At 38.7% G+C, this 21,062-nt stretch overlaps 2 protein-coding genes across 6 annotated transcripts in view; both read left to right on the top strand.

Moving 5' to 3' along the window:
• The window catches only part of aebp2 (AE binding protein 2), a 62,026-nt gene extending 55,279 nt beyond the window's left edge, over positions 1 to 6,747 (top strand). The window contains exon 8 of one of the 3 annotated variants that reach the window (XM_079870035.1): positions 6,657 to 6,747. In XM_079870035.1, coding sequence (XP_079726161.1) covers positions 6,657 to 6,732 — 76 coding nt within the window. In that variant the 3' untranslated portion in view covers positions 6,733 to 6,747. The remainder of the gene's footprint in view (positions 1 to 6,656) is intronic. The other 2 variants (XM_079870037.1, XM_079870038.1) reach the window with 2 other exon arrangements.
• A 6,808-nt stretch (positions 6,748 to 13,555) lies between these two features.
• The window catches only part of pde3a (phosphodiesterase 3A, cGMP-inhibited), an 89,770-nt gene continuing 82,263 nt past the window's right edge, over positions 13,556 to 21,062 (top strand). For all 3 annotated transcript variants that reach the window (XM_079868630.1, XM_079868629.1, XM_079868628.1), the window contains exon 1: positions 13,556 to 15,225. In XM_079868630.1, the coding sequence (XP_079724756.1) occupies positions 14,437 to 15,225 (789 nt within the window). In that variant the 5' untranslated portion in view covers positions 13,556 to 14,436. The remainder of the gene's footprint in view (positions 15,226 to 21,062) is intronic.

Below are 21,062 nucleotides of genomic sequence, written 5' to 3'. Positions count from 1 at the left end.
ATGTTAGCCTACTTGTTAAGCACCTTGAAACATTGTTATGTTAGCATTATTTATAGTATTTATATTTTGAATTAGCATTTATTTTATATTTTAAGTTTTACTTTAGTTTAATTTTTTCTTTTTTTATTATTTATTATATTTTATTTAAATGTTTTATTAAATGATTATGTTACTTGTTAAGCACCTTGAAACATTGTTATGTTAGCATTATTTATATAGTATTATAGTATTTATTTATATTTTGAATTAGCATTTATTTTTATATTTTAAGTTTTACTTTAGTTTAATTAATTCTTTTTTTATTATTTATTATATTTTATATAAATGTTTTATTAAATGATTTCATAGATTTTCACAGAATCTTGTTTTTAAAGTAGTTTAATTTATTTATTTTTAAATGTGTGAAACCATCATGAATACTAAAGATTACAATTATAAGAATTTGGCACATGCATTTTAAACTCATTTTCACTGTAAGTAGATCAGGGAGGCCACTGGTAACTGGGCAGTGACTGGAGGACTGGTTTTATGAAGCGCTTTCCCGTTTTGATGGTCAGTGAATGGTGAGGTTGAATCTAGTCTGGACTGGTTATTTGCTAGTATGCAGAATAGCTTCTTCGGTCTTTCCTGACTGTATTGTGGCTCACATCCAAACACACACAGAGTGTGAGCTTCAGCCCAAACAAAACTGTCTGGATCGGATACCCAGTTTGTGCTCTGGTTCGGCCCGGTTCTGTGTGAAAGCATCACAAGCGTCCCCAGAGCAGTAAACGTGACCCTTTCTGTTTCCCACAAACCATCACACCTGGTTGTAAGCTCTTGAGGTTTTTTTCTACGCTTATTTTAAAAAGCCCTTTATCATGGGATTCCTGAAGGGTTAGTAGCCCTGCACTTATCAGGGTTGTGACGCAAGCGCCAGCGCTTCTGGAGGATGGATTGAGGTGCTGTTTGGGTGGAGAAAGAGGAATAACACATTTCGCTGGTGGTGCAGATTAGATTGGGGGAAGAGATTGGGATGTCTGGGTTACAGTGAGCAAGAGGTTGGCCGGCGCTCAAGGGACGCCACATCACATGTAAAAAAAAGAAAGAAGAAAAAAGGACTGGGCCAAGTGCTGCAAGAAAGATTTGCGACAGGAAATGAGCGAGATCTTAGGAAGTCATTTAGCGGTTCCAGAACCTCAGCACAAGCAATTACGCCAGCTTTGATACTCAAATCTCTTTACTGAAAGGTTTGTGGAGGATATGCTGGATTTTTGTGTTTTCTGTAGAAAATGTGTAGCGTTTGTCCATACAAACATGCTGAGAGGATGCTGCAATACAGTTGCTAAGGGGTTCTAAGTGGTTGCTAGGCAGATTCTAAGTGGTTGCTAGGGTGTTGCTAGTCAAAATAGCCCACCTTGAAGCAATTTTAGATTTTGTAAGTTTTTACTTTATCATTGTTAGTGTTAGTTTTTTTGTATTTCAGGGCTGTCAAAGTTAATGAGCTCACTGATATCATTTAAAAAATTTAAATATCAAAATATATTGACATTTAAAAAACATTTTAAAATGTTACAATAAACCATGTGTCAAAAACTAAAATGATTTTAATTTAGTTTTAGATATGTTTGAAAAATGTATTTTAGTTTAGTAGATTTTTATTTCAAGTTTCAAATTAAAATGAATTATTTTATTTTAATTCATTTCGGAAATGTTTGGAAAAAGTATTTTAGTTTGGTTCCTGTTTTTTATGAAGCGTTTTAATTTTCTTTTAGTTTACATTAACAAAAATAACCCTGCCTCTGATATTTTGGTCTCCAGATATTGCTATTTATGTGGTAATTTAATACTGAGCATTAGGGGTTTGTTCAAATCACACAGCCTGGAGCAATAGTAATAGTAATGCTTATATCTCCACCATTTTTATTGTGTTTGGGCACTAGCAAAGTAAATTTATGGAGTTAACTGCTTGGAACGATTATCCGGAGCCAACAGGACATAATTTAAGATAATTTAGCATTCATAATTCAAATCTATGACTCTCAGATGTATTTCTGTACTGATTGTTTTTTAATCTGTTGATTTATGCCTATTTCTTGGTCAGGAGGAAGCGTAATCTAGCAAATGAATGGGAGTTTGTGAATACAAACAGGATTTAGATGCTTGAATTTCCTGGAATTCTACCACTATCCAAAGGATGTGATGCAAACATCCAAATAATGTTTCAAGGGTCCCAAGCTGTGGTCAGAACATTTGAGACAACATGAAAATAAACACACACTGTCACAATAACACACACAGAGAAAGAGTAAGGAAAATAGGGTGAGATTCTTGCACTCTTCTCTGGGTTCTCGCTTAGCACAGGTGGCCAAATTCACTTCCTTATTAAAGCAAGAGAAAAGAACAGGAAACTGGGCATTTTCCACTCCAGCAAGACGCAAACAAGCCCTGGAAACAATTAGGAGGAGCACAGATTCAGTCAGGCGTATGATAAAAGAGAAGTCTGGACTTTAGAAGTCGGTCCACCTCTTTCTCTCCTGAGAGTGTTAATACAGCAGAGGAGACCAGCGTCTGAGCGGCTTCCACTGGCTCTCTTAAAGGGGAACTGTTTTTGAGCTCTACTAGAACAGGTTTTCATGCTTGAATGTTCATTATTTTCCTCATATTCTCCATTGTTGCGGCTCCTCTTTTCCCAGTCTGTCAGTAACGCTCTGTTTAGTTCCTGTCTCTGTGAAGCCCCTCCTTCTGAAAAGCACACTGTGCTCTGATTGGTCAGCTGGATCAGTGTGTTGTGATTGGTCAGTGTTTGGGAAATGTCCCACCCCTTACCATAACCGCCAGTTTAACACACTACTAACTAACTCAACCAGGCCCCGCCCCTTTATTCTGCGTATGAATTATTTAAATGAGGAATATTGTGACGTGTTCGTTCCCGGAAGAAACTCAAGACTACAATGTAGGCGTTTCAGGGAGTTCAGAAACACTGACACTGATATAGAGAATAACTCTCTTTTTCATGCTCAAACAAAAACATTACACACTAAAGAGAGTTGAACATTTAAAAAAGGCACAATAGAAGCCCTTTGATAATAAAGGTTATTATCGCAGCGATGCCATAGAAGAATAATTTTTGGTTCCCCGACGAACCTTTCAGTCGACATTTCTTAAAAAAAACTAAAAAACTTTCAATAGTCTGAAGAAAGTTTTCCGTTATAGAGAAGCTTTTGTGGAATGGAAAGATTCTGTGAATGATAAAAGTTCTCAATGGAACCACTGATGCCAGCAAAGAATCTTTATTTTTAAGAATGTAGGATTGCTTATTTAGGAGTAGGGATTTAACCCTTGTGTTATGTTGCGGGTCAATTTGACCCGTTTAGATTTTCTAGTTGTTGGAAATACTGGTTAACCTATGTTTTTTTTCTTGATATTTTGTGACTTTTTCTCATTTATCATCATGAACATGCATGCAAAGTTTCAACATGCTGGTGTTTTTTGACATATACAAACAAAATTACTATTACGTTTGTGATGTTCGCGGGTCAATTTGACCAGCATATTTTAACGCTCTAAGGCAACTGAACCGACCCAAAATAATAACATTTCTTGGTTATATTTTGTTATATGAACCTTATGAAGCTAAAAAAATTGGTTTTCCACACTTATTTCAATACAGAAAAATATTTTGTCAGCCACAGATGGTAAAAATTAGCTATCATTTATTTTTTCAAGCTACCTGAAATAATATTAAACCTTTTTTGACATATACAAACAAAATTACTATTACGTTTGTGATGTTCGCGGGTCAATTTGACCAGCATATTTTAACGCTCTAAGGCAACTGAACCGACCCAAAATAATAACATTTCTTGGTTATATTTTGTTATATATACCTTATGAAGCTAAAAAAATTGGTTTTCCACACTTATTTCAATACAGAAAAATATTTTGTCAGCCACAGATGGTAAAAATTAGCTATCATTTATTTTTTCAAGCTACCTGAAATAATATTAAACCTTTTTTTTTTTTTTTGATATTTTGTGACTTTTTCACATTTATTATCATGAACATGCATGCAAAGTTTCAACATGCTGGTGTTTTTTTTTTACATATACAAACAAAATGACTATTACGTTTGTGATGTTCGCAGGTCAATTTGACCATCATAGGCCTATTCAAAAGCAACTGTACAGACACAAAATAAAAACATTTATTTTATGTATGTCAAGGGCATCAACTCCAATTCTAAAGTGTAAGTGTATCTAAAAGTGCTCTAACCCAAACCAAACCCGCTTGAAAAAGCTAAATCATGGTGTTCAGAATTAATTGCAAATTACAAATGAAAATTTTTGACAGACACAGATAGTAAAATAAGCTCTCATTTATATATTCAAGATATCTGAAATATATTGAGACTTCGACATAGACAGCAGGAAAAATTAGCTCAGATTAATTGATTAATTGTTCAGTTATGATGTTCTAAGCAAAAAAAAAAAAAAAGGTAAAAAAATGTATATGCAAATATATATAAATATAACGTATATTCAAATTTTAAATAGTTTTAAAAAATGGTTAAAAAACATTTTCATTAAATCATATCTTAATATATTTTTTTTTTTTTGAATATTTGACAAATGTTGATATTAAAAGTTTACAGTTTGAACCTGAATCTTTGTTGTTTTTCATAGTGTGATTTTTGAGGAATTGTATTGAATCCAATGCGGGTCAATTTGACCCGGACCATAAGGGGAGTGCACCGAATTCCAACATAACACTAGGGTTAAATAGTGTTAAACTGTGGTGTGTAACTCGTCCTGCAACCTGTATTCCCTGGTCGACACTGAAACAGACAGACAGAGAAGGCACCATAGCAACCCTAACTGTTCAGATGTCAAAAAGCTGATGTTTTACCATATCTGAACAGCACAAACACTTGTAGGGGTTTGGGATCACATTAACATCAGAGCTTCAGTCTGTAAAGTCAGATTAAAAGTAGTTTAGGACACAATACTGTAACGTCATACAAAGTGTACAGTTTTGAGTCTGAATGATTTTCTCACACTTGGACATGCATTTGTTTTATTTGTTTTATAGTGTCATATAGTGATATGGATGATGGATCCATCTTTCTGTTATGACACTGATACTCTCACACTCTTCTAGCATCAGGCTGACGCATCATTATTACAGTAAATAATGTAGATAACACTTGTTATGAACCACACTATCTGAACCAACAGAAAAGATTAATTACATGCAGAAAGCCTGGTAGACAAGACAGGCAACAACAACAAAAGAAAGGCTCCACCTTCAGCTAGTGGTTCACGCGTTTCTTTTTGCTGTGAAATCTTTACTGACTTTTAAAAAAGTAATATTTTATATTTTAAGATGAACACTTACTTGTATGCCAGTTACATAAAGATCTCATTGAGTTACATTACAAGCTATCAGAATTTCATCTTACTTTCTGGCCATATAAATATCAGCATCTGCAGCAAATTGCATATTTTTTTTGCATATTCAGAATAAAAGTCTGAGCTTGAGCTCCATATTCTCACTATATCATCTATATATAGCCTACACATGGGAAATGTATATGAAGACTTCAGATGCAAAAGCCTCTAAGTGCCATTTGAAATTTTCTTTTAAAATGAGCATTTTTATCAAGCTTGTATATTTGAGTTCAGTAATTTCACTTTAATGACAATTAATAGGTCATTTTCATTGCCATTGAAGTGAAAGAACTGAACATAAACATACAAGCTTGATAAAAAGGATCATTCTAGAAGAAAATTTCTTGAACTCTTCATATATTGTCTAATGTTTCAAAAAATGAGATTGTTCTGACTATCAGTTCATATGTCAGGCATTATAGGGTTAACAGCGTTCAGTCTCGAGGCAGCCACATTAATGTTATCTGCATATTGTGTTACATTTCACTCATTATTGTCCATGTGAAGAATCCTACATCTCGGTGGATATTTCTAAAACGTCCACATAATCCGTTTAGGCCTTTTTTTTAGGTCGGTTTCTTCGTTAGTGTGCATTAACTGAGAAATTATACCTGCACGAGCGAGGACAGGCGAGACAGTTACTTGGAAGCGGGGTCTCTTTGTGGGAGTTATTTTAGGACCCAGGCAAATTTTATCCTACAGTAATTGTGTTACGGGTATTGTCTTCTGAAGAAAGACTGAGAACAGTAAGTGAGTTTGAAAATCCGGGGTATTAAAATGTGCTCTCGGCATAGCGTTGCCATCCATCAGCCGGTAGGACACACACACACACACACACACACACAATCAGTTTTAGCGAGAAACTCCGTAACCTAATTACAGTGAGTCAGCTCATCGTGTCCCTATGAAAACCCAGCGCTCATCAGCTGATGAAAGTCATATTTCAGTATTACGGCGTCGCACAACCTCACAACTATTCAAATGAATTCCTCTCAAGGCTTGTCTTGCGTTTCGGAGCGCTGCACCTATGATAATACAACATGTGCTTTCATAACTCTGTATCTGTGTGATCATCAGTCGCTAGCGTTCTCCGAGGCTCTTCCCCGCCGCTAATCAAAGCCCGGGCAGAGTTCTAGCATACCATCCAGCTTTTGCACAAATAAAATATGTAGGATGAAAGATTATGTATTATTCACATCTGTTCTTCCCCGGCTAAATCTTTAAAAGTGGTGTCATTTCAGATGTTCCTTTGTCTTTTGGATGCAGTGATGATGACCAAACATCAGAAGTGTGGAGGAAATGACTGACTCAAGAGTTTATTCTGCTTCTCATCCCTGTTCCTCATCCTGGCAGGACCTTTCTCCGTCAAACTCATATTTCAGCACATATACCTGCATGAGCCTGTGATGGTGATGGTTAGATGGACTGAGGCTAGAAAGCTCCTGCTCATGACGAATTTCATCCGCAAAATCAAAGTGGAAAAATTGAAAATTGTATTAAAATTGAGGCTTATTTTTGAGTCCACCTTCATTCATTCATATTTATTTTCATTTAAAGACCATCATTTATTAATATTATTTTCATGACTGTTAAGCAATTACGCAAACCATTTCACATTAAGTTAATGACCATATTTTACACATCATTTTGTACTATTCTGATTTAAATGAAAATAATATTATTAAAATATTTTATATAAATGTACCTAAATTGAATATAAAAATAGCTTTTATACAGTAAAAACATTGTTTTATAGTAATGATAAAATAATAACTAACTTAACTAGAAAAGTAAAGCTTGTCACAATTTTCATTTTTTATAATCTTAAAAATGATAGATTAAGTTTATATTAAGTTACCTGCCACATTTTATATATAATCTTTTGTATTGTGTGTTCTGATTCAAATATCAAAATATTTAAATTACATGTAGGCCTAATTAATTTCACATAAAAATAGCTTTTATTGTATTATCATATATATTATCATTATTATATAATGTATTATATTATTATTATTAGGTGAATTTAATGAGAATTACCATGTATACATTACAAGAATTTAAAATATGCTACCGCATTACTGTAACGAGGGGAAATATATGCTTAATCGTCATGAAAATAATGTCACGATGACAAAAACATCGTAATGGTCCTAAAAGAAGCTTTAATATTTTCAGGTGAAATGTGAATTGGAAGTGTTCTTGACAGGTTTCATGAGGTTCACTCTCTCAGCTCGAGCGACAAAATGTTGACTCAGTTGTAGGAGTTGGCGACATTCAGCGTCATTCCATCCAGACAAACGCGGAGGCTGAGCGCTCCGATCTTATAAATCTCCCTAGATGCGTCATGGGTTGAGTTTGGGGCCGTGCATTTATTCAGCCGAGGCATAAACGAGAGAGAGACTGATGGAAAGATTAACAATACTTGGAATCCATCTCGTGATTTCACGTCCTCTATTAATTTTTTGGACAATGCCGATCTTTCCCACAATTCCCTCATGCTGCAGTGATGGATACAGTAGCTAACGCTGCAGATTGTGTTTCCATCCCACACTCAGGAGGAGGCGTGGCCTCACTGTACGCCGCCTCTGATTGGTGGATGATGGATTGACGCTCGTAAAAAAGAGGAAGGTGCTTGCACTGTGCCTTTTTGACGCATTCCTGGTGTTTATGAAAACATGTCTGCCAGGCGGGGGGAAAACCTGAAAGTCCACAGTCATCTCTCAGGCCCCGGGCCCCTCACTTCCCCCAGGGCTCGGCTGTGTGAAAGCAGACGTTTGTGCTCCGGTCCCCATTCCCTCTGCTGAGGTGGACTTCCACTGTTTTTCCTGGCAGCCCTTGAACAAACACGCACCAAATTACGTCGCAAGCAAGCCCCCTGTGTCAAACACATGACAAATAGTTTCATTTGGCATTATTGGGGAAAGTGGAGGAAGTTAACAAGCATTCTGCAGAGGCTGAAACAGGGGAAGTGTTTTAAGTTATAGGGTGAGGATGATGTGACAGCAGAGCTAGTTAGTTTGTAGTTAGACTGTGTTTTTAACATCCTTTTATTACACTGGGCTGGAGACAGAAAGTTAGATTTCTACTGTAGAATATATTCCATATCCACACATTTTGTGCTGGTTGCTAGGGTTTTTTAGGTGGTTGCTAGGTCCCTTCGGTTTCAGTCCAAGGGATTTTTATGACCATTTTATTTTCCACCAGGCAATAAGGATGATAATAATACAATTATATAAAATAAGTATATTTATTTAAAATAGATGTAAGATAAATAAATAAATAAACTAAAGTCTGCTAAATTAGCAAATTACTAACTTTAATACTAACGTTTATGTTTAATTTGAAAAGTAACACTTGTCACAAGTTTCATTTCATGGATGGATAGACAGACAGACAGACAGACAGAACAACAGACGGAAAGAGAGAGATAGATAGACGGACAGAGAGAGAGAGATAGACAGAGAGAGAGAGAGAGAGAGAGATAGATAGATAGATAGATAGATAGATAGATAGACAGACAGAGAGATAGATGGATGGACGGACGGACGGACGGATGGATAGACAGACAGACAGACAGATAGATAGATAGATAGATAGATAGATAGATAGATAGATAGATGTCAGAGACACACAGGCCTGTGCTGTTTAAAGCACATTTGTAGAGCTGGTGCTAAAGCGATTCAGTGTGTGTGTGTGTGTGTGTGTGTGTGTGTGTGTGTGTGTGTGTGTGTGTGTGTGTGTGTGTGTGTGTGTCGAGGGGGAGTGTGTTTATGAGTTGCTGGACTGATTAAGGAACGGCTCGTTTTAATTGAAGCGGTTTTGCTCTCCTGCTTCCAAAAACAGCGCAGATACACATTCCTGTCGCGAGCTTCGTCCTCAACATCAAAGCCCAACCACCAACCACGCGGGCTATTAGCATACACTCTGAAATCAACCGCTCACCTGAACATGTATCCGTCCAGCACTTGAGCCGAGTGTATGTTTTGAGCCTGAGTGTTTGCCAATTGCACAGATTCTCTTCGAACCTCATTAATAATTGAAGCACGATGATAAAGAGCTTGATGCTCGTATTTGTCCTCAGTTACGCTCGTGTGTCGGGTCGGTGCACACTTCACACGGTCAGTCTTTGCCGTGTTTCGAGCAGCTGTTGTGGGTCGTCGGGTGCCGGGGTCAAAGGTCACGTGACCCTGAGCGAGGGAACGCAGCCAGAGGTCAGTAATGAGGGCCCCATTGATAATGCGCTATGTATTGACCCTCTATTAAACATTGTTGTGATAGTGAATCACTGTACTTGGGTAAATTAAAAAGCATGCACTTGTATTTACAGGAGGCTTTTGGCTTATTCGCCGTTCTAGAACAGGCTGTTCTTCCAAGAAATGCAAATTCTTGGCCCAGCAGAGAGTCTCTGAGCACGTTTTTTGGGTCATATAGGATCATTTGCACCAAAACACATCAAACTCTGGTCTCTATGCAACAATTAAACTAAACATTCAGTTTAGCTGTAAAACTGATGCTAATGAGGTTCCTGAAATATTGAAGACAGAAGATGGAGTATGTTTGCATTTAGATTTCATGAAATTAACCAATCACGCTTAGTTTCGACCTATTTAGGTTGCAAAGCAATGTCAGTTCGTGAACGGTTGTACAGTAAATACTACCAGAAATGTATAGACTTTGTCAAAAGCAAAAAGTAGTGATTAATTTCTCAGACATAGGCCCCTATTTTAATGATCTGAAATGTAAGTATCAAGCACGAAACGCAAGTAACTTTGTGGGCGGATCTCGACGCAAATCTAAAATGGGTTGGTCTGAAGTCGCTTCATTACTCATAGGTGTGGTTTGGGCGTAACCTGAAATAAACCAATCAGAGCGTCATCTCACATTCCCTTTAAAAGCAGGCGCGCTTGTTCCATGGCGGATTGCTAATATAACGGCGGATTTGCAGGAGCGGTTCACAGCCGAGGAGACCGACATTCTCGTCAGGGCTGTAAAACACAGAGAAGTGACATTGGGGATGGAGAAACACACCCAGATTAGCTTCAGTTAAACAGGCGTATGATAATTTGGGTAAATGTGTAAGCTAGATTTATGCCTATTTTTTCACATCTTCATGGACACCACAATGATTTCCCTCGTGTGGTAATATTTTTCCTTGTAATAATGTATGGTTTTCTAAAAATGTGAACTGCTGCGTCTGTGTAGATGAGATAAGCAAAGTGCATGCATGTTGTGCACACGCTACATTATGGCCAAGCATGTGCCCTTAAAATAGCATCTGAATAACGCACCACTGACTTTAGACGAGGTTTCTCCTGGTCAGTGGCGGAATTGTTTTGTGAAACTGCAAAATAGCACCAGGGAACGTTTGCGCCGGAACACGCCTCTTTTCGCTGAACCGCCCCCGGGAGCGCAAGATCATTCCCTAATTTACCGACGTGCGTCTGTGGAGGGAAAAGTCCGCTGTGCGCGGGTGCAAAATAGGAATGATGCATGAGTCGGTGTACAAAGTCAATTGCGCTGGGTGCAAGATAGGCCCCATAGTTTAGACAGTACAGTTGTGCTCATGGATATCTATTTTACTTAAGTGCTAAATATTTCATGTCTAACCTCCTGAATCAAGGGGTTTGTTTGAATGTCACTCTCTCTTCTCCGTCTCCTTCCATATTGTGACATGTTTGAGTAAAAACAAATCTTAACACCAGTGTAAACAGGGCCTTTGAACTGAATTGAGATTAATAATGACACTATTGCCTTCTGTGGCCCTGCATTTGTTTCATAACTGATGAACTTTTCAACACTGACAGTTATTGAACTGAACTGAATCAACATTGAACTTATAATAATGACACTACAGAGCTGCTTTAAAGCTGAAACTGAAGGAGTTTTGTAATTAAATAAATGCCACTTGACTAACAAAATCCAACTCTTGTGACGTTATGAAAGACTGGGACCATGAATAGCTTGTTTTAACTGATCTTGCCGCTAAAGGGAGGTCCGTGACATCAGAGCATGCGGTGTACTTCCTCTTCAATTGAACATTAAACAAGCGTGACTCTTAGAAATAACAGCATGCTTGACCAACACAATGCATGTTTCAAATGTCTTGTGTAAATGTTCAGACAGACTGCTAAAAACCCGGGCCTGTGCGGTGACAGTATCCCACAATTCCTTCCCAATGTTCCCCGAGGACAGTTCTCTGCATACAGAACATTCTCCGTTCAGATTGTTACCACAGGAGTGTGCCTAGAGAACAGCGAGCAGGGGTGGAGGTGAAATTATGCTTTTATACGCGTCGTCTTGTGCCAAGCCGGGGTTTATGCTAGAGCTGATGTACTAGGAGGGAAAATTGAATCTTCTCCCAGACTTAATCCTCAATCGCTCCACCTGTAATGCATTTTGGACTCGCGCGTTCGGTTCCCCCACAGTTTCACGGAAGGCAGGGTTATATTTCAGCTGAACCCAGAGTGTCTGATTATTTATCACAAGGCGGGCGAGATGTTTCAGACAGGCGGTGGAAACAGTTTTAAAATCTTTCGGGACTTGCAAATAGATTTAAGTGTAAACACCTCGATGTCTGGTCGGCGACTGCATACAATTATTCTTTTCTCATGTATAACTTTGGCTCGAGTGCGTCTCTCCGATGGAACTGAATGTTCAAGATCGTCGTACACTAAGAAGGCTCAAAACAACCTTTGGATTTTCACATTAATGCATTTGAGAGATCAATGTATGTTCAATATTTGATCATTTTGTATTATAACATACAAAAGGTAGTGCCCTTTAGTGGCAAACCTGGGAATAGCATCAGCATTTAAAGTGGACTTTGGCAAAGTCTTTATTTTCAAATTTTAACACAAACTAAGAATATTTTGAAGCTGTGTGTGTGCTTTCTGCATTTTAAAACCAGTTAAGCTCCTTTTTAAACTTCCATGAGCTTTTCCTTCACCATGTTTCCCTCTTATTGCATTAACCTATGATGACCTAACATCATAATAGAGGATTTATGCATTTATTTTGACAGGGGCGTTTTCGCTCGTTCTCTCCCTGATGCACGTCTTGCTCCCTTATCCTCTGCTATGTTCCCGCTTAGGATCTTTCCCTGCAATTTTTATCCTTATCTTTATTTTGCTGTTCGGAGGACATGACGCAATGACTTAATATTAGTTGGCCCTCGACTGACCCAGGAACCAAGAACGGAAGAGACTGTTGCCTCTGCAGCTTTCCAAACAAGCACTCCCACATTCCCTGTAGCCGCTCCTCAGCAGGGGGAGGCCGGGAAACTGAGACCGTCACGATGGGATGTGGACATCCATCAGCCTGCCAGTTTCTGCCCAGCCAACAAGAGATGCTCCTTAGTTCCTGTGCTTTTCTTCCTCCTGTCCTGGGAATTCTGCCCACACTCCCGGCTGCCTGTGTAAATGGTAACCAGATTGGGGCTGTCAGCGTTCATATGATTTTTGTTTGATCTCCCTCATGCAACGATAGGGAATCATGTGTAGCCTACCAGTGAATATTAACTAGCTATATGAAATATTACAGGAAAATCAGTCGGCAAGAACTAATTGCCAAGAAAACCAAATGATTGTCATGTGATTCGTGTTTGATCTCAATCGGCCATTGACTGGGAAAAGTTTACGAGGGAACTGTTAATGAACTGTGAACAGAAAATCAGTCAGCAAGAACCAGTAGAATCAAAGACAAGAAAGTGAGAGAATCTGATAAACATCCAAAAATATGAAATATTCTCATATTTAGGGCTAATAAATGAAGTTTTGTGTGGAAAAATACATAAAGAGAGCAGGGAAACTAAAGTGACTTCAAATGTGAATTTGGTTTGATATCGCAAGGAATCATGATCATAATGGATATACAAATTTTACTTTAAAAGAAAAATAAGTCCGAAATAACAATACCAAAGAAAGAAAGACAAAACGGTGATATAAAATCAGATAAACCCCAACATTTAAATAATTCTTCATATCTGGGGCTAATAAATGAAGGTTTTTGTTTTTCTAGAAATACACAAATCTTAATTAAATCTGCCAAAATATTATAGTTAAAGGAAAATCAGCCAATAAAACTAAATGTCAAGAAAGCCTGAACGCCAGAGTGATTTGTGTGATATCGCAGGGAATTAATGAACTATAACATTTTACTGTAAAAGGAAAATCAGTCAGAAAGCAAGAAAAAAAATCGCACGTGATCTAAAAATGTGCTTTGCGTGGTAAATTAACAGTTTAAGTCCAAGCCCCTAACTGTATTCGAAAGCATGCGCAATTTCACTTTTTACGGAACATGCAAATAAAAATTAAATCGTTTTTATAGTTCTGTTTAATAAAATACATTTTGAAGATTTTTTTGAAGTGTGATGTAGGTGAGTTGTAAAAGTGCACATGGGTGCGAGCAGCTGGAATCAATAAATCAGCTGACTGATGCTTTGAATTGAGTCTGATCAGGATAATCGTTTGGCTGTTGATACGGAGCGCAGCTCGCGCGCTGTTAAGGACCGCCTCGCGGGCGACGGGACACTGGCCAGTATTATCCAAAAGTCAAGGAAATCTTTCTGCCGCGAGAGTTTCCACGCGTGAAAATGATCCAGGAGGTGGAATAATCCAGCGAGATACGAGGGCACGGGAGAAAAACAAAGAAAGGAAGCGCGAGGGTGGGAGATCGCTGGTGATGATGATGATGGTGGTGGTGGTGGTGGCCTAGAAACATCAGGAGTTAGCCTATTCCTCGTTCTGCTCGACTGGATCGTAAGACGATGGGGGATTTTACGCATTGCAAAGAAAAGGGGCTCGCTTTCCTCCTCCGCGCACCCCGACATTACTTTTGACTTGTGTTTTCACGCGAGGATGCGTTGAATGCGAACTCGTGGCAGTCCGCCGCTGGAAAGTCACTCACACACTCACTCACTCACTCACTCACTCACGTGAAAAGGAACAGCGGCTCTGCGCATTAATGCGTGTGTGCGCGAGCGCGTACGCGTGCTCTCCCGTGACCGATGGCACTGGAATCCGTGCGCAACGGCTATGTGCGCACTTGTGTCACTCCCGTGGAGCAGGACTGCTGGCACTCGTGTTTGCGGAGCCGTAGGAGCCTCTCCTCGGCCGTGTGTGTCGCCTCGCTGTCCGTGCTCCTCGCGCTGCTCGCTCATCAGTCCGCGGACTGGGACGCGGAGCGCGCACACGCGCACTCGGGATCTCCGGCGCTGCACTTGGTGACGCTCGTGGAGCTCGTGTGGCAGTTGCTCTCGCCCGTCTTCACGCTCGTGTGTGCCTTCTTCTGGGTGGGTGTGTATCTGCTCCGCTGCGGGGTGCTCATCCGTACGGCCGTGTTCCTGCTCACCGTGTGCCATCTGGGTGAAGCGGCGGCGCAGTCTCTGCTGGATGCGCATCAGCTCTACTCGTTCACGGCCACCGCGCTGGTGCTGCTCGCCTGCCTGGCCAGCGGGGCGCTCATGGTGGTGCGCCTGGGTCAGGGCATCTCCGTGCTCCTCTTCATCAGCATCATCAGGACCGTGTCGCTGCTGTCGCTGCAGAAGGTGCGCGCCAGTTGGAGACCCTACCTGGCGTACCTGCTCGGGGTGCTGGGGGTCCTGCTGGCGAGGTATGCGGACAGACTGCTGCCGGAGCAGGGCGCATCACACCGGGAGGGATTGAGGGGAGATATTCCGGTATTTAAGAGGCGCAGGAGGTCCAGCTCCGTAGTCTCGTCAGACATGGCACATCACGGCCAGTCCAGGAGCAAATCTCACAGGAGGACGTCTCTGCCCTGTCTGCAGAGAGACCAGGTAACACTTATTATTGTTGCTGCTTTTGATCATAAATACAGTACGATTCGGAATTAGTTCAGTCATTTCTTTAGAAGTACTTGCGCAGCGGGTTTACTGTAGCTGCTCATGAATTGAAAGCTCTTATTGTTGTTATTGATCACAGCAACTACAATAGCACCAATAATGACCGGAATAATGTCATTTTAGACTGTATGTGATTACTTACTTCTGAAATTGGAAATTAAGAGGTCGTTTTAACAACACGACTATCTTATTGTTGCTATTGATCATGATAATTATAAAAGAAATATTAGGTCACCTTAGTGTTTATTTAGATTAATAAACTGCACACACTTACTGTTGTTGCTGTTGCCTCTTATCATCACATTATGATCATAAAACATCTATAAAAATATAAAGATGAGTTTTTTGGGGGGAGGAATATTTCTGTCGGTTGTGTTTTTCCAGCATTCTTTGTTTGTCCTGACACTTTGGAGCACTTTCACTCCAGCATGCATTAGTTTTCATGTATGGCATAATTTCAGCAGAACCTACAGGAAAAGCTCAAAGCTAAAGGAGTGAACTTTGACCTCTTGTACACTATTAGGTGTGTTTTTGATTCTTCAGCTGTTATATTTTAGCATGTTTGACCTAAACAAAAATATTACAGAACTATAGCGTGCATGTGGACTACAGTGGAGATTTTGTGCTCTGCACAACCAAATTGCAAAAGCATGCAGAAGGTTATTTGATGTGAATGTTTATGCTTGCATCTGTGCATATTTGTGGTATTTTTTTGCTATATACACACAAGTACAGAAGACTGACGATTTGGCTTGTCAACGGGACGTCATTGTATATGGCCAATTGTAAATTTCTTCAGAAAAGAACATTAGTCACATTATTTCTGTACATTTTTGATCATCAAAGCATTTTTGTATTTTGAGAAAAATATATATGTAATTATTTATATTGTTTAAATATTTTATATATAGTTATTACATTTATTATATTAAATAAAACCATTTTTCCAATATAGACTGCATTGTAAGAATAAAGTCTACTATACACTAGTAATGCTTAGACTGATGATTGGCAAAGTGCACAAAATATTTAGCTGAAAACTTCTAATTATTGATAAAGATATCTCAAAGTCGAAATAATTGGCTATTGTTACGCATGGTGTTGAAACTAAACTGTTAAATCAAGTTTAAGAATTACTGCAGTGTGATTCCTTGAACTCACTGTAAATATTGTGTTCACACTTGCCCGTCTTTTTGTCCTGTTTACTGCTCATGCATGTGAAAATATGCAGTAAGATAAGCTGCCATTTAACGTTTTGCGTTAAATCCTGTAGTGAATGTAAATGGAGATGAATTGATTTTTTTTATGAATTTAATTTGAAGGTCTCTAAGCAGTTTAGCTTTGCTGGGACGTTTACTGTTTTCACAGAGAAGTTGCTGCTTTTGGTCTGCGAGTATTTAGTTTGCACCCTCTAGCGGCCGCATCATTAATGTATTTGCAATGGGAACCTTAAAAGGAAGAACATTTGTGACGAATCAATACATTGTGGTTGCAATACTTCTGGCGTATTTGCTTTGAGTGTGAAATGGGAAAAGAACACAGACCCCTGAGTGTGTTTTCCATGTTCTGTATAACACACACACACACACACACCTGGTGCACATGTGTGATGTCTGCAGTGATATTAGTTGGTATAAAGGTTTATGTGTAGTTGTTTTATCTGTGTGGTCTGGCTGTGTAAACATACCACTGTGTGACCCCTGCACCGTTCACGTCTGCTCCGACAATAACCTGTGTGTCTCAATAGGCCACACAGAACAGCTCGAGTGCATACATGAAGACGTCGCTCTTCAGAGCTTAAGTGTGGATCAAAGTCTGCTCCACGTGTTTTGTTGGGCTGAAAACGGTTCTGGTACAGGGTTTGCATGTTGATGATGTGTAATTTGCACGCTCCTGTCACCTTTCACGTTTCTCACAACTGCTCGTGTCTGTATAAATCCCATTCTTGTAATGCATCTGCAGGCAAATGCCAGTTTGTGAAGTTTTCTTGATAAATCCAAAGGGACAAACACAGTGAAACATGCGTCCTCTCCTCCTGAGTCATAACCGAGCTCCACGATGACAGTTCAGAACAGCTCACATTTAATAAGTGTTTATGTATCGCAAAGCATCAAGGTCATCATGAGTTTGATTCCCAAGAGTGCATGAATTTATCAAATGCAACATAAGTCACTTTCGATTAAAATAAAATCAGTTACACTTGATTTCGACAGTCTTTAGACCTCCTACATGCAACTACATATCAACTAACTCTCATTAGAGTATTACTCGACTGTTAGGGTTAGTGTAATTTGACATTTACTTGCAAAGTAGTCAATAAAACGTCGGTTGAAGAGCATCAAAATAAAGTGTCCGCAGATATTAAGCAGACAGTCTACTAATACTCTAATGACTGCTAGGTGACATGTAGTTGCAAAGGTACTTATAGTTAGTAGAAGTCCACTTTACTAACTGTCAAATTTGTATAAAAAGCACATTTATTCATTTAGCTTTAGCTTTTATTCCCTGGAAATCGAACCCCTGAGCTTGGCGTTGCAAGCATTCTACTATTTGAGCTACAGAACAGCCAAATGTAAAAAACAAAAACAAAAAAGTACCAGAGACCCAGAAGTACTATGCAATCTCTCATTCGCGCCGAGCATCCAGTAAATGTTTAATTTGGGGTGGTTGTTATCGGCTCGTATCACCCATGCTGGTAAACAGGAAGTGATGTCAGAGTCGCTGTGACCATTATCCCACTCAGCAGAGCACATGCCCTGGGCTTTTTCAGTGACTTAAAATCATTCCCGTTATGAACATCGCTGTGTGAAGTGAGTTACGTAACGCTCTTCAAATGGACTGAGAACAGGACTGAAACGCTGAATTAGTCTTCCTTCTTCACTCACTTGTCTCTGTTGTGGCCTTTCTATAGACTTGACTAACCTTATGTGTTCATTGAAACATGCAGTTTTGGACCTTACAGTTGAAACTATTACTTAACTAGTGCTCTAGATGACCGTACCCCATTTAAAAGATAATGTGTCTCATCTTGAGTGTTTCTGGGTGGTAAACTCACTGCATTCTCCTGCTTTAAGCGCAGGTCTCCAGAGGACGGTGTTCGTGGAAAACCCCCGTTTAATGACACGAGCAGTCGTTTCAACTCAAACACCTCACCGCATGGAGTCTTTAGAAGCCTTTAGTGGGTCACTGAGTTGCGATTAGCCCAGGGCTGCCTGGAAAAGCTGTTCGCCGTGAGCCCGAGCCTCTGGGCAGAGCAGAGAGTATTTAAATCTTCTCTTAAAGGGGAAGTGTGTTTGAATGGTTTTAATGTTAATACTTTCACCTGTCCCAGTTTAATGTGCACAGATAAGTATAATCAAGGTTCAGCGCGTACTAAAACAAGCTGTGTGAATTTAAAGATTTAGAATTGTTGTTCTCGCAATTTCAACGTTTTGAAATCTGTCATAGCAGGGATTCAGCGCATGTCTCACTAGCATGTTGACTACAATCTGGGGTGTTTTATGGCAGACTTGACTATGAAAGTGTGAATTAGGTTCCATTTGTAGGTTGAGGTCTGAATGAATGTAAACACTGGCTCTGTAGTGCTTCAAAAACATTGCTCTGTTTGTTTGAGTGGCCCAGCACGTCATCTTTAGGCATGTCGGGTGAAGAAATAATCATTTGCAACCCATTTTTTTACTTTTTTTACTCAGTAAAATGGTATTTTGATTATTCAGTGAGGAAAAAAATGTATATAGTGAAGAGATCAATCCAAAATACCACTTTACTAAAGTAAAATGGGTTGCAAAATACCCTTTTCACAGAATGTAATGACACATTTCCTCAGTTATTAACATCAAACTAAATTTTTAAATACTTTACTGAAAGCCTTTATGTAGAATGCACTATAAAAGTATTTTAATTAGGGCTGTCAAACGATTAATCGCGATTAATCGCATCCAAAATAAAAGTTTGTTTTTACATAATATATGTGTGTGTACGGTGTATAATTATTTTCTATATATAAATACACACACATGCATGTATATATTTAAGAAATATTTGTATGTATATACTGTGTATATATATTTATATTATATATAATTTATATTATATATAAATATTTTATATATAAATAACACATTTTTTTAAAATATATATGCATGTGTGTGTATTTATATATAGAAAATAATTATACTCCATACACACACATATATTATGTAAACACAAACTTTTATTTTGGATGCGATTAATCGCGATTAATCGTTTGACAGCCCTAATTTTAATGCATTAATTATGCCTTGTAATGCACCTTATATGGCATTGTATATTCTCATGAATAATTGTAACCACAGTTATAATACATTATAATACTTCATTGAACATACTTTTAGAAAGTCTAATGCATTAAAACACAATGACAAACAACCAATTTCAGATGTAACAAGCAATCTGCAAATATCATAATGCATTTTAAATTTGCAGTTAAGTATTGTTAAAATTAGATATAATGCATTATAACGTACATTATGTGTACCTTTATAATGCATTAAACATAAATGCTGTATGCCCCTATTATGCTTTTTCAGATATTTCCTTTCATATAGTGTGTAATAAAGCTGTTTGTGAATGTAAAAGATTTGCATAGTTTTAAAGATCAAAGTGCAGATGAAAGTTATTGTCTCCAAAAGAAAGAACTGATTCTGAACCGCTGAAACGAGTCATCAGTAATTCCAGTCTTACTTCCTGTTACTTACCTATGTAACAATGTAACAAATCTGCATAGTGGTCTTCATTGGCTGCCCACGAACAAAGTCTACTTTGACCCTCAAACACTATATTTGTAGAGTTTGGTTTGTGATGTTCATGCCGAGAAGATTCTGTTTTCTGCACTGCAAAATACAAATTCACCGTGCATCTTCAGAGCAGAGCAGAGTAGACCAATCACAACAGACTGGGCCATCTGACCAATGAGAACAGATGAAGCTCTCAGAAAGGCGGGGTTTAGAGGGACTGAATCTTTGATCAAAGGGTTTCAGATGTTGTGAGAAAAGAGCTGATGCTGCAATGTATATTACAAGAAAATTAAAGTGTTTTTTGACCTTGGATGCATGTAAACCTATTTTAGGAGACTCTTAAACAAAATTAGGAACCTGTAAGATAAGGGGGAGTTTAAGTAAATTACATTAAATGACAGAAAACTGGTTAATGCTGCTGTGTTCGTGTTTCATATTCAACGGCTAAGGATGTGACGGCAAAATTTGACATCTTTCTCTCTTCTGACCAACATAATAATTATCTTGTTCACCCCCCCCCCCCCCCCCCCCCATTTAAAAGTCATAGAAACATTATCATGGATTTTTTTTTTTCAACTGTTACGACTTCCACTTCTGAGAACCCCCGGAAATGTGCAAAAATATGCAGTGAATGCATTTGAGAAAGTACAAAAGGTCAATCAAAGTGACTTAAAACGAGAAAGAGTTTGACGCTTTTGTCACATCTCTTCTCCAGATGATTAAATGAAAGGTCCTCCCCTCTTGTTGTTCCTCCCCAGAACTAGAAAAACAGTGGCATTTTTAGTGGCCTGAGAAATTAAGATGTTTCTGTTTCTTTTGTGATGGAGGAGAGGATAATGTATTAGATTTCTGGAGGAGAAGAAAAGGGTGTGCGAGTAGCTATTTGAGGGATGACGCAAATGGAGATCCATAGAGACCTGGAGTATGTTTCTGTGCCATGGGCCTTTTTTTCTCTTCCTTTTTTTTTTTTTGTGTGTGTTAAGAGGTCCTTTTCCC

Source organism: Squalius cephalus (assembly GCF_949319135.1).
Source record: "Squalius cephalus genome assembly, chromosome: 4".
In the NCBI taxonomy this organism is placed as follows: domain Eukaryota; kingdom Metazoa; phylum Chordata; class Actinopteri; order Cypriniformes; family Leuciscidae; genus Squalius; species Squalius cephalus.
This window is presented reverse-complemented; position numbering and strand designations above follow the sequence as displayed.